The 14,329-nt window shown below is 42.4% G+C and overlaps 2 protein-coding genes across 2 annotated transcripts in view; both read right to left on the bottom strand.

Moving 5' to 3' along the window:
- LOC121442981 (protocadherin alpha-C2) overlaps nt 1–12,324 on the bottom strand; it is a 207,965-nt gene extending 195,641 nt beyond the window's left edge. Inside the window, exon 1 of the mRNA XM_041644644.1 lies at nt 9,845–12,324. Within this exon, the coding sequence (XP_041500578.1) occupies nt 9,845–12,232 (2,388 nt within the window). The 5' untranslated portion in view covers nt 12,233–12,324. The remainder of the gene's footprint in view (nt 1–9,844) is intronic.
- On the bottom strand, nt 1,266–3,858 carry LOC121442945 (protocadherin alpha-2-like). The gene is given in 3 exon segments (XM_041644592.1): nt 1,266–1,289; nt 1,485–1,932; nt 1,934–3,858. Coding segments are annotated over 3 exon segments (2,397 nt in total).
- Nucleotides 12,325–14,329: the final 2,005 nt, after the last annotated feature.

Genomic DNA, 14,329 nt, shown 5'->3' with positions numbered 1-14,329 from the left:
GCTGGGCCTTGCACTTTGGAAAAATCCCAGTTCCACAAGTAACATGCTCACAAACTAGGTAACAGGGTAAGCTCAGGATGAAGGAAAGTGTAAACTGGCAAAGAGTGAGAAGTGGCCAGCATCTTCACAGGAGGAATCCTGCATGAGTTAGCCTATTAACACTGGGTTGATGACCGTTGAGCACTAGCCTGAAGACTAGAACACAGTACCCTTCACTTGTACAAAGAAAAGGGAAAGATGTGGATGCTTGGCCAACCCAGTTTGTCTTCAGACAAAGACTAACTATTCAGTCCTGTTGGCATGGAAACTGCTGTGTGGGTCAGCCTAGGCTGAAACTCACAATGATCTACCTGCCTCTGCCTCCCAAATGTTATGATTAAAGGCGTACACCACCACACCCAGTCCAATACAATGGTTTTTTTCTTTTTCTTTCTTTTCTTTTATTTCTTTATTTCTTTTTTTGAGACAGGGTTTCTCTCTGTGTAGCTTTGGCCGTGCTGAAACTCACTCTGTAGACCAGGCTGGCCTTGAACTCACAGAGATCCGCCTGCCTCTGCCTCCGCTTAAACAATGGGATTAAAGGCATGTGCCACCACATCCACCCCAGTGTAATCTTTAAATGTCTAAATCTGAAGGGTTCTTTCCTGAGTACACTCTCTCTTTTGGTTGAAAACCCAAAGATTTTTATAATAGTTCATCTTTATCACCCAATTTTGGTCATTCTCCTTATTAAGGACAAATAGGTTACCCAGCATTCCTTGATGCTGATGTGTATTGTAAAGGCCAATGATATATAGAGCCTGGCATTCATGTTTTAAAGAGAAAATCTGGAAATTTTCCAGAGTAAAGATTATATTATGCTAAACAGATTCTGATACAATGGGTAGAAATCTATGTTTAGAAATGACCTAAATTTTAAAGCCCTTTTAAATTTTCTAATTTGGGCTTTTACATCTTTGTAAAGAAAACATTTAGGAGTAATATTGAATTATTATGCTTTGGTGCCAGTGAGTTGGCTCAGCAGGTAGAAGTCTTGCCTTGCAAGGCTGGTGACCTGCCTTAGCTCTCGACAGCCCAAATAAAAAGTAGAGAGACCAACTACAGAAAGTGTCCCTTGAGGTCCACACACTGTAGGACCTCACTCCATACACCTACAGCCACACACCAGAATCATGCACACACACAAAAATAAATAAATAAATAAATAAATGTTTAAATAGCAGGTTTTCCTGGGTGTTTTTCCCAATTATTCAAGGTCTGGTTACTCACACAGAGATTTCGTCACGAACCTAACAATGAAAGTGAGAATATTTAAGAGAATTGTTCAACGGGCAGGAATTTGATACCTAATGTACAAGTATCTCACAACAGCACAGTGATATAAAATGAAGGCGGAGCGTTAGGTCTAAATATTTAACTGGAATCATGAACAATACAAAAATAGTAACGTTCTTGGCAAGATAAAAAAAAAAATTTAAGCCTACCTTTGCTAAGTATTCTGACTCTAAGGGCGGCTGTCTCTCCTCTGCTGATTCCGGACCTTGGGATAGGCTGGGGCTGAAGGCCATGAGGTCGGTCTTGGGCAGACCCTCACCAGAGCACACCCTCTGCCGCCTCTGCTGTGAGTATGACCAGCTGCCCACCGCGCTGGAGCACACCAGCACGGGCTTCCCCGGAGCACAGGCTCCATCAGTGGGCTTCGCTGAGCAGCGCAGCGCGGTGTACAGCAGCAGCGTGAGCACCAGCAGGCTCGACACCGCACAGATGGCGATGATCAGGTACACGTTCACATCCACCAGCGATGCCTCTCGGCCAATGGCATCTATCAATGCTTTTGATGAGGTTTTTGGAGCTTGGCTGTTCTCAAGCAGAGAAACGAGCACTGTGGCTGTGGCAGTCAGCGCAGGTTCACCATGATCCTTCATGGTGCAGCGCATCCGCTTCATCCAGGGCGCGTGTGGTGCTGATCTCACCGGTATATAGGCCCACGCGGAACAGGCTTCGGGAATTGCCTGCCGACGTCTGCAGTTCATAAGAGAGCCAAGCATTGTAACCAGAGTCTGCATCCACTGCTCTCACCTTGGTGACCACGTGGCCCGAACCCACTGATTTAGGCACAAACTCACTCACTGCCCCTCCCGCTCCCACGGCTCCGTGGGGCAGTAGCGTGGGAGCATTGTCGTTCTCGTCCAGCACAAACACCTGCAGAGTCACATTGCTGCCCAGGGAAGGCACACCAGCATCCCGCGCGCTCACCTGGAACTGCAGCAGCTCCAGCTCCTCATGGTCCAGAGGCTGCAGTGCGAACACCTTGCCGCTCTCCGCGTGCACAGACACAAAGCTCGACAGCGAGCGCTCGCCCACCCGCCTCTCTACCAGCGAGTAGGACACCAGCGCGTTCTCCTGAGCATCTGCATCCATGGCAGACACTGTGAAGATGTGCGCACCAGGCGGGTTGTTCTCCTTCACGAACACTGTGTATTCGGGCTGCGCGAACGTGGGCACGTTGTCGTTCACATCAGCCACCTCCACAGACACGCTGGCGGTGGCCCACAGTGAGGGCGAGCCCCCATCCCTGGCTGTCACCACCACCTTATAGTCAGGTGTGGTCTCTCTGTCCAAGGCGCTGTCCAGCACGAGCGAATAGTAATTCTTGAAGGTGGACACCAACTTGAAGGGGACTTGAGGGGTCAGGGAGCAGGTCACCTGCCCGTTGATTCCTGAGTCACGGTCTGACACTGAGATGAGGGCGATAACAGCGCCCAGTGAAGCGTTTTCTTGGACTGGTAGTGAGAGAGACGTTATTGAGACTTCTGGGGTATTGTCATTGATATCCAAGAGTTTTACTGAAATTTTACAATGTCCTGACATTGATGGGGTTCCCTTGTCAGATGCAATGACCTGAATTTCATAGGATGTCCTTTCTTCGTAGTCTAATTCCCCCTTCGTTCTGATTTCTCCCGAGGTGGGGTCTATTTGGAACTTGGTCCGTGTGGTAGAAGACACATCACTACTCAGTGAATACACAATATCACTGTTTGGTCCTTCATCTGCATCAGACGCATTTAATTTCACCACCAAGGTTCCGTTTGCGGTGTTCTCTAACAACTGAACTTTGTAAACGGATTTGGGGAAAGTAGGTTCGTTGTCATTCACATCTAACACTTTAATGAGTATCTGAACAGAACCTGTGAGTTCAGGCTTGCCTCCATCCGTAGCTACCAGTAACAATTTCACCTCAGCATTTTCCTCTCTGTCCAGAGATTTCCCCAACACAAGAAACAGCGATTGGCTGAGTTCATCATTTGTTTGTACATCTAGAAAGAAAAACTCGCTGGGACTGAGCTTATAGGACAGAAGAGCGTTTACTCCTATATCTGCATCCGAAGCTCCCTCTAAAGGAAACCGCGAGTCTAGCAGTCTCGATTCATGAAATTGGATAGTTTTTTCTGTAGTTGGAAATAGCGGCGGGTTGTCGTTAATATCCCTTACCTCCACCTCCACGTGGAAAACCTGCAGCGGCCGGTCCACGATTACCTCCAGGTGGATGCTACACTCCACGCTCCGCCTGCACAGCGCCTCCCGGTCGATCCGAGAATTCACAAACAAAATGCCATTCTGCAGATTTACCTCCAGAAGGTCCCCGCGGTCCTTGGATGCCACCCTGAACAGGCGGGGCACCAGCTCCGCCAGCTCCAGCCCCAGGTCCTGAGCGATGCGGCCCACGAAGGTTCCGTGTTTGGCTTCCTCGGAGATGGAGTAGTGGAGGTGGCCACTCCCTGCCTCCCAGGCTGAGAGGAGCAGAAGCCAGAGCAGCAGACACTGCCTGACGTCTGGGCCCCCTCTCAAAGAAGGCATCACCTCTAGTCCTCCGTGAGTTGGTCAAATTAAATGATCATGTTTAAAAGAAATGAAATAGTCTAACACCTGCTAAATCCTGCTGCTTCTCCTGTCGTTTTATCTGGAGTAACAAAGAGACTCTGGGTATTTGCCTTCTTAGAGAAGAACATTCTCTGGTGGACAGCGACACCCTGTGGCTAATCTGATTCGAACTTTACCGTATTAACTGTAAATGAGACGTTTACCGTATTAATTTCAAATGTAAACTTCAGTAGTGCTAAGTGTTTTCAGTGTTGAAAACTTTCTTCTTGTAAAGCTGAAAAATTATATTTATTAGACATCAATTCCAATTATCCCATCTTTGCCCATGGTAACTACCATTCTACTTCCGTTTTCTATAAGTTTCACTACTTATAAATCATACAGGATTTGTAAGGGTTTGTTGCTGTGGGATTGAGTTCTTTGTTTTGCTGTGTTTTGAGACTTGCTTTTCCAACTAACCATAATGTTGAGAAGGCTTATCGGTGTTGTAGCATGTTACAGGATTTCTTTTCTTATTGCTAAATGTTTACATTGTGTAAACCCGCTGCATTTCGTGAGTCCCTTCAACCATCCATGGGCATTTGGATTCCTCTGGCTCTTGGTTCTTGTAAATAGAGCTGATACCAATGCAAATGCACAAATATCTTTTGGATATCTTGTTTTCAGTTCTTTTGTAAATTTTTTAGCACTTCTTCAGAGCAAACACACCGGAATCAAAGAGTACTTTCATTCAATGAAAATATGCTTGAATACACTCCTGATATTTATAATCTTGAGTTTTGAATTGTTTGCGGGTTACATTAGCTTGTCATATGAGAAATTTGTTTTAGGATTATTCTCTTTCCTTTTATATTTGAATCTTCATGCAAGAAAGAATAAACTGATTTCGTTTCAGTGTTAGTTACATGAAAGTATCTTTTATTTATTAACTTTTAGCTAGTTACTTCACATGCAAAAACATTAAACTTAAATAAAGGTGGTATTGGGGTTTTTTGAAATGAATGAAGGAATGCGTCAGTTATCAAAGTTCATATCAAGTTACATACTTGCTACTTCATGTATGTCATAAATGCTCTTGTTTTTCTTAGAAGAAAACAAAATGAACTGCAAAATTTAGTGTCCATTTAAAACAGCATTGACGGATAGATTTTCCTGGATCTAGAAGCTTTAATAACTTTCCTCTGAGCTGGGTGTAGTAGTACACACCTCTAATCTCAGCATTTGGGAGGCAAAGACAGGTAGATCTTTGAGTTTGTGGCCAATCTGGGCTACAAAGAGAGTTTCAGGACAGACAAGACTAAATAGAAAAGTACTATCTTGAAGTAAAATAATAATAATAACTTTTTCTTGATTCCAATGTCTTAAAGTTATTCCACTTATTTACTCTTGCAGTAAAATAAATGCAACTGGAGATAACTAAAGAAAAAATATATTCAGAGAGAAAAATATCCCGTGTGTTCTTTTAATCATGGTTTCTGGATTTTATATAGCTAGTTAGATAAAACCAGATATAAATACACATATATGTAATATATAACATATATACATATATATATATATATATATATGATGAAAATAGAGACAAGCCGTGTAGAGGAACAAAGGGCCTAGTGGAATGAGCATTTTATTTATTTATTTATTTATTTTTGGTTTTTTTCGAGACAGGGTTTCTCAGTGGCTTTGGAGCCTGTCCTGGAACTAGCTCTGTAGACCAGGCTGGTCTCGAACTCACAGAGATCCACCTGCCTCTGCCTCCCGAGTGCTGGGATTAAAGGCGTGCGCCACCACCGCCCGGCCCCATGTCTTTTTATAATAGTGACTAATATTTTAGATTCATTCCCAAGTTAATATAATTAGTTATTCTAGAAAACTTTTACATTTTATAAGAACCATCATGGCACAGAAAGAATAGTTGCTCTGATCTTTTATCTACAATGTAACTATCTTAAACTTTGTGATCACAATGTAGTCATATGAAGGCCTATCCAAACACATTAAGGTCGTTTGTTTGGGGTTTATTATTATTATTATTGGGTTTTGTTTCTTCATTTCGCCTACAGCTCAGACTAGCCTCAAACTTGGTCTGTAGCAGAGGATGGCCTTTAAATTCAGATCCTTGATGGGTGGTGGTGGTACACGTCTTTAATTCCAGCACTTGGGAGGCAGAGGCAGGCAGATCTCTATGAGTTCGAGGCCAGTCTGGTCTACAAGAGCTAGTTCCAGGACAGGGTCCAAAGCTACCCTGTCTCAAAAAAAAAAAAACAAGCCAAAAAAATTCAGATCCTCATGCCCCCATCACCCAAGGACATGTATGTGCCACCAGACTGGGCTCTTCCAAACAAATTTGAAAGGTTATTGGTATTATCAAAAAATGATGGGTTCTATTTATAATTTTATGATTAATATTTAAGCAAAGCACTCTGAGATAACTACATTTTCCATCAATACTAATTCCTTTATTCAATTTTATTTTACGTATGTAGGTGTCTTGCCTGTATGTATGTTTGTACATCACAGACATGCCTAGCACCCACAATCTAGAAGAGGACATCAGATCTTCTGGAACGAGAGTTACAAATGATTTTGAACCCCCATGTAGGCACTGGAATTCAAACCTGGGTCTTCTGGAAGAGCATCAAGATCTCTTAACCACTCATCCATCTCTCCAGCCCACAAATCTATATAAACGTTCTAATATAGTGAGTTATGACATTGTAGCCCCAAATGCCAACCAATTCAAGTTTTTCTGACTTAAATAAAAGACAATATTGTTTATCTTCTACTTACATTTTTTTTAGTTTAGCTTCAAAAAATTATCTCTATCCCTCCCAATTTTTTTTCCTTTTTTTTTTTTTTGAGACAGGATTTTTCTGTGTAGCCCTGGATGCTTTTCTGGAGCTTGCACTGGAGACCAGGGTGGCCTCCAACTCAGAGATCCACCACCTCTGCCTCCGGAGTGCCGAGTGCTGGGATTAAAGGTGTGTACCGCCACGCCTGGATGTTTTATCGTTTGTTTGTTTGTTTGTTTGTTTGTTCTTTGAGACAGAGTTTCTTTGTATAGCTATGGCCATCCTGGAACTTACTCTGTAGACTAGTCTGGCCTCCAACTCAGAGAACCACCTGCCTCTAGAGTGCTGGGATGAATGGTGTGTGCCACCACCACCTGGCTGTTTTACCATTTTAATTTCCATTTTCAGAATATTTTCCATAGATTTCCTTTAGTTTTAGGCTTGAGTTGCTGTCACAAGAATCCCAGGTTTTTAAGAATGATTTGCGTAAAAAAGGAATGGTCCCATTTGTACCGCTTTCTTTCTAGAAAATTGGTTAAACATGATCAGCATCACATTTTTTATTTTTTTAAGTCACACATAGGATGATGTTTTCTTTCATGGGTGTGATAGTTTGACAGTGAAAACCGAAAGGGTTCATTACATCAAATTCAACACGTTTTATAACTCAATTGTTACTGTAAACAGTCTACTTGAATATACACTCCGTGTTGCTGTGTGTTTTGGGTTCTATTGCAGGGTTCTTCATATGACATGTTCTTGAGTGAATTATGGTAAATACTGAATGTCTCTCTCAAGCCAATATTCACATAGTTAAAGAACAGAGCTATGGAGACATACTAAGGTATGATTTCTGAATGTATTCTCTCCAATTGTGTAATCCTTCAGGTTTATCTCACATTTAGAGAAAATTGAAAGGTTTTTTTAGCATTATTATTCGAAAAATTATTTTGTGGTTATTCTTGCCCAAAGACTTGGTATAATAATATTAATATTTAGAAAGTTGCAGGCACATGCTTTGGTCTGTGTCTTACAATGCTCTAAACAATACTCTGTCAACTTATCACCCCAATCTCAGAAAGCTTCGCTATCATATTTGTAGAATGTTTTACAAGTGTTTTTTGAAGTTTCAATACAATTGTATTATTCCTCTTCCCTTTCCTCCCTCCAAACCCTTTTATGTATTCTCCCTTGCCCCTTGCTCTTCAAATTTATGGGTTCTTTTTCTTTGTTTATATACACAAATATATATATATGTATATATATATGTATATATACATATATATATATTACAGATTAAGCATGTAGTATTTAGGTATACCTGATATATAGCAGGTATATTATACAGGTGTGTGTGTGTATCAAGTATATTATATAGGTATACATAGATACATACATACACAGGCATATATATCAGGTGTACCTAATAACTACATGCTCAGTGTGCATAATGTTACTTGTGTATATGTTTTTAGGGCTGAGCATTTGGTATTGGATCACTAGTTGGTGTGCTCTTCCCTGGGGAAGACTATATCTCCTGCTCTCAGTATTCCTTAGTTGCCCATAGTTCTTGTCTAGGGTTGAGACCTGTTGGGCTTTCTTCCTTCCAGGTTAGCACATCTATTGGTGCTGTCCTTTTACAAGGGGAGCTTTAAGGGTCTTTTCTGTGTGTTCGTTTGAATGTTTAGCCAACAAGGTGCATTCACTTAATACTTGTGTAACTTCAGAAGAGATAAAACATTGTACCAGAGGCTGTGGAGATGGCCCAGTGGGTGCAGTGCTTGCTCTGCAAGCCTGAGAGCCTGCATTCAGATCCTCAGCCTTCGCATGCCCAGCCAGTCTAGACAAAAAAATGAACTACCTGAACCCCCCAAAAAAAGGTACAGAGGAACTGAGGAAGATACCTGACACTAGTTACTGCCCTCCACATCGGCGTGCACAGGAGAGCGCACACACGTAGACACATGTACCCCTCACACACACAGATTTAACACACTGTCGACTACATGGTTAGAAGAGTCACAGAGACCTGTATTGAAAGTGTGTCAGCTGGTTGTTAAACTTCTGTAATATACTGTATATAATAATATATTACTCACTATTGATCAACATAATGATGATGAATCAAATTTGAAGAGGTCTTTATTCCTCTTCTGAACAACGTGTGTAAAGAATTTTCTTTTCTTTTTTATTTTCTATATTCATTTCTAGAAAAGCAAGCATCAGGGATTTTTATGTAGAACCATTTTGTTTGGAAAAATTTACTCCATCTTTCTCTTGCTTTTGTACTTTGAATTTAAATAGAATTTAACATTGAATGCCTGCAAAATTCTCCCATTGAAAGCAACTTTAAATATTTAATAAAGTGCAATAGACTGTAATAGATAATTATATCATTTTTGAAAAAAATAGTAATTATCCTGAATTTAATTTTTCTTGGCCTCAACAATTTCATCTATAAAGGGAAAAAGCTTCACCTAATAAAATAAATATCAGAAGGATTAAAAGAAAAGAAAAGAAAGTTTGGGGACACTGGCAAGTAAGTGTGAGGTGGTCACTAAGTGTCTCTTGACTGGATCATGTAAGACACAAGTTCGTGTAATAATTAGTCTTTTAAACCAGGAAACAGCAGCAGGAACTAGTTGGATATTTTAATGTGAAAATTAAAGTACTAACAACATATTACAGTTTATATATATATACATGTATATATAGTCACAGTGGTTCAAGTTATCTTTTATTTGCCCCCTTTGAAATTTAACAATGTAGAGAGAAAGCAGATGGTTTCTGTAACTTTTCCTACAATTATTTCTGCAAAGCAAGACACGTCACAAGAATTGAAAGCCCACGTTAAAGGTGACCAGCACTGTGTTTGGCTAGCATTCATGAGGCCTTCAGCTCTATCCCTACCATCAATAGTACCAAAATTAACACTAATAATGCTGAAATGTTGTTAGAGCTTTCTACCATATAAATAAAAGAATACAAAAATTTGCATCTATGTTGCTTCCTAGCTTCATTCATTATGCAACTGCAAATAGAGTGTTTGCAAAGGTATGGTTTGTTAAAAGTCATTAAACACCCTGAATACATTTTAAATATCATTGAAATGATTTAAAAAGTGAAGTTAAATCTAAACAGAATTTGAAGTCGTAGCTCAAATTTGGACTTACATTTCCAGAAAGATCCGAATTTCCTTCTGGCTGCTCACTTCTTTCCGATATGTTCAAACCTGGAGAGAGGCCAGGGCTGAAGGCCATGAGGTCGGTCTTGGGCGGACCTTCTCCAGAGCACACCCTCTGCCGCCTCTGCTGTGAGTATGACCAGCTGCCCACCGCGCTGGAGCACACCAGCACGGGCTTCCCCGGAGCACAGGCTCCATCAGTGGGCATCGCCGAGCAGCGCAGCGCGGTGTACAGCAGCAGCGTGAGCACCAACAGGCTGGACACCGCGCAGATGGCGATGATCAGGTACACGTTGACATCCATCAGCGATGCCTGAGAGCCCACTGCACCGGTTAATACAGGCAAGGAGGCTTTCTGAATCTGTCCGCTTTCCACCAGGGATACCAACACGGTAGCAGTGGCAGTCAGCGCCGGCTCGCCATGGTCTTTCACCAGCACCAACAGACGCTGTCGTGGAGCATCAGCCTCATCTAGGGAACGTGTAATGCTGACCTCACCCGTGTACAGTCCCACACGGAAAAGGCTGCGTGCGCCACCTGTTGAAGGTTGCAGTTCATAAGACAGCCAAGCATTGTAGCCAGAGTCGGCGTCTACTGCGCGCACCTTTGTCACCACATGTCCTGCACCCACTGTCCGTGACACCAGTTCGCTCACTGTGCTGCCCGCCTGAGGTCCCAGCAACGAGGGTGCGTTGTCATTCTCATCCAGCACAAACACCTGCAGAGTCACATTGCTGCCCAGGGAAGGCACACCAGCATCCCGCGCGCTCACCTGGAACTGTAGCAGCTCCAGCTCCTCATGGTCCAGAGGCTGCAGCGCAAACACCTTGCCACTCTCCGCATGCACAGACACAAAGCTCGACAGCGAGCGCTCGCCCACCCGCCGCTCTACCAGCGAGTAGGACACCAGCGCGTTCTCCTGCGCGTCCGCGTCTATGGCTGACACCGTGAAGATGTGCGCACCAGGCGGGTTGTTCTCCTTCACGAACACCGTGTATTCCGGCTGCGCAAACGTGGGTGCATTGTCGTTCACGTCAGCCACCTCCACGGACACGCTGGCTGTGGCCCACAGCGAGGGCGAGCCCCCATCCCTGGCTGTCACCACCACCTTGTAGTCTGCAGTGGTCTCTCTGTCCAGGGCGCTGTCCAGCACGAGCGAATAGTAATTCTTGAAAGTGGACACCAACTTGAAGGGGACGTGAGGAGCCAGAGAGCAGGTCACCTGCCCGTTGACACCTGAGTCAAGGTCGGACACCTTGATGAGGGCGATGACAGTGCTAAGTGGAGCATCCTCTTTGATGGGCAAAGATAAGGAAGTGACCTCCAGCTCGGGAGTGTTATCATTTATATCCAGCACTTTCACCAAAACCTTGCAGTGATTTGACATCGGGGGAGTCCCTTTATCAACTGCTTTTACTTGAATTTCATAAGATTTTATTTTTTCATAATCCAGGTCACCAATCACTCTAATTTCTCCAGAAATAGAATCTACTTTGAACTTCTCTTGAATGTCAGGAGAAACATCATTGCCAAAGGAAAACACAACTTCACCGTTTACGCCTTCATCAGCGTCAGAGGCATTTAATGTGGTCACTAAAGTTCCATTCGCTGTAGATTCTACTAACTGGGCTCTGTAGACGGCCTGGTCAAACAGTGGGGCATTGTCATTAACGTCCAGCACAGTAATCTGCAGCCGAACTGTCCCCTCCAGTTCTGGCTTGCCCCCATCAGTGGCTGTCAGTAATAACCGAAGTTCTGGTGTTTCTTCTCTATCCAAAGATTTTCTCAGCTCAAGAGAAAGGGATTTACTGAGTTCGTCAGTCGTCTCTACCTTCAAAGAAAAGTAGTCAGTGGGGCTCAGCGTGTAAATTAGAAGAGAATTAGCGCCAATATCTGCATCCGCAGCGCCCTCTAGTGGAAATCGCGAGCCTGGCTGTCTATTTTCAGGAATAAATATCCTTTGTTCTGAGCCTTTAAAAACCGGTGGGTTATCATTAATGTCCTTAACCTTCACATCCACGTGGAAGACCTGCAGCGGCCGGTCCACGATCACCTCCAGGTGGATGCTACACTCCGCGCTCCGCCCACACAGCGCCTCCCGGTCGATCCGAGAATTCACAAACAAAATGCCATTCTGCAGATTTACCTCCAAAAGGTCCCCGCGGTCCTTGGACGCCACCCTGAACAGGCGGGGCACCAGCTCTGCCAGCTCTAGCCCCAGGTCCTGCGCGATGCGGCCCACGAAGGTTCCGTGTTTGGCCTCCTCGGGGACGGAGTAGTGGAGCTGGCCGCTCCCTGCCTCCCAGGCTGCGAGGAGCAGAAGCAAGAGCAACAGCAAGTGCAGGGCTCTCAGGCCTCGGAGCCTGGAAAAGAGCATCGCAAAAGCACTGTACCTTTCGTACAACTGTCACTCCAAGATCATACTTTCTAACTTCATGGTTTCAGTCATTTGTCTCCTCACCATTTTTGTCTTTTCTCTACTGATGACGAAATGAAGCTTCCTCCCTTCGGTTTTATCAATCCCCCATTTCCAGCTTCAAGACTTTATGGTGTACAGCGACACCATGTGGCCAATGTGGATTTGACACTCATTCATTTGTCTTTCAAAGTAGCTTCTGTATTTATTCGCAAAGTACTCAATACAATGGTTTATAGATTTCGTAGTTTGAAGATCCAAGGCAGTCTGAATGTCATTTGCGAGTATGTAATCCAATGTTTTCGTTGAACTATAATCGTAAAGGCAGTACAATTGGGTTTGAGAAAATTAAAGATATGCTTTAATCGTCTCTTTATCATTGTATTTTAAATGATTTAGGAAGTGGGGCATGATAGTGCATTCCTTTAATCCCAGCACTCAGCGTGAAGGCAGAGGCAGGTAGATCTCTAGGGTCTACACAGTGAGTTCCAGGTCAGACAGAGCTAAATAGAGAAAACCTGTCTGAGAGAGAGAGAGAGAGAGAGAGAGAGAGAGAGAGAGAGAGACTTATTGGCTCATGAATTTCAATTACTAGATATTCATAATTGTAACTGAAGTTTTAAGTTAAATTCATTTTGACCTCTAAAGTCTACTTTATCCGAAGACAGTTTGGTGATTTATTTATAAACTATTTGATAATTTATATGTGGATTTATAAAAGTACAGCTATGAAATACATATTTATGACAATTTTAGAGAAATGTTAGAAATATACTTAATATTTCTTCACTATGAACAACTTCATATTCTAATACTGTAAATGTTAAGTGAAGATATTTGAGAATTTACCTTTGCTAATTTTTACAACATGATATCCCATTTGTTTTGCTTTTTAGTTTTTCTTTGATTGTTTTTGATTTGCTTTTTTTCAGGCAGGATCTCAGTGTTTGTAGCCCTTACTGACTCAGAAATCACTGTGTAGACCAATCTATGTAAGCTTCAGGCCAAACTGATCTATTTGGTAAATCCCAGGCTAGCCAGGGATGCATAAGTGAGACCCTGTCTCAAAAAATGTATCTGGGTTATTTGAAATAATAGAACCTTTGGTGTTCACTAATAAAGGTTCTGAGACTTTCTATTTCATCACCAAGGCTATTTCTTTTGTTATTTCCAATATATCTGAAATTACAATACTATGATTCATCAATGAAATAGAAAGTCTTAGCAAGTAAGTAGCTGATACAGGTAACAGAAGAAATTTTTAGAATAGGAAATACAATAACCATCGTGAAGTGATTCGTATTTTCATATAATTTTGTTTACTGCAAGTTGTCACTACCCACACTATAACCATTACATATGTGCATCAAATGGGTCTGAAGTCCTTTAGAGTCACAGAGCGCTCATTCCAGGACACATCCCTCTCCCTTAAGTTGATAACCATCTATAGATGCTCAAGTCCTTCATATAATATCGGCATAGAATTTGTATATGATTATGCATGCCCTCCAAATCACTTTATATAACCTCTGAATTACTCACAATATCGAAGAATATATTTTAAAAAATGTAAGCAGGGGGCTGGAGAGATGGCTCAGGGGTTAAGAGAATTGTCTGCTATTCCAAAGGTCCTGAGTTCAATTCCCAGCAACTACATGGTGGCTCACAACCATCTGTAATGAGGTCGGGTGCCCTCTTCTGGCCTGAAGGGATATATTGTATACTAAATAAATAAATATTTAAAAAATGTAAGCAGCTGTTATACTGAATTGCTTAAAAAGCAAATCCTTCCCATGTTCATCACAGATACAATGTTACAAACTTTTCTATCTACATTTGGTTATTCTCATGGAGATGGAACCCACTGGTATAGAGGATTGTGTATATGTATATGCATATGTGTGTGTGTGTGTGTGTATTTCTTGGTGTAAGCCTAAGCATGAAGGTATGCAGATCTCCCCAGACCTATGTTCTCCCAAGTTACAAGAAACTGTAAAATAACAACTGCTTTAATGTCTCTGAAAATTGTCTCAAGGGTATATATAGTATTCTTCATTC

The sequence above is a fragment of the Microtus oregoni genome, unplaced genomic scaffold (genome assembly GCF_018167655.1).
Source record: "Microtus oregoni isolate MIOR12 unplaced genomic scaffold, Mior012 000098F_ref0000018, whole genome shotgun sequence".
Taxonomy (NCBI): domain Eukaryota; kingdom Metazoa; phylum Chordata; class Mammalia; order Rodentia; family Cricetidae; genus Microtus; species Microtus oregoni.
Note: the sequence above shows the minus strand (reverse complement) of the source record. Positions and strands in the feature narration are given on the sequence as shown.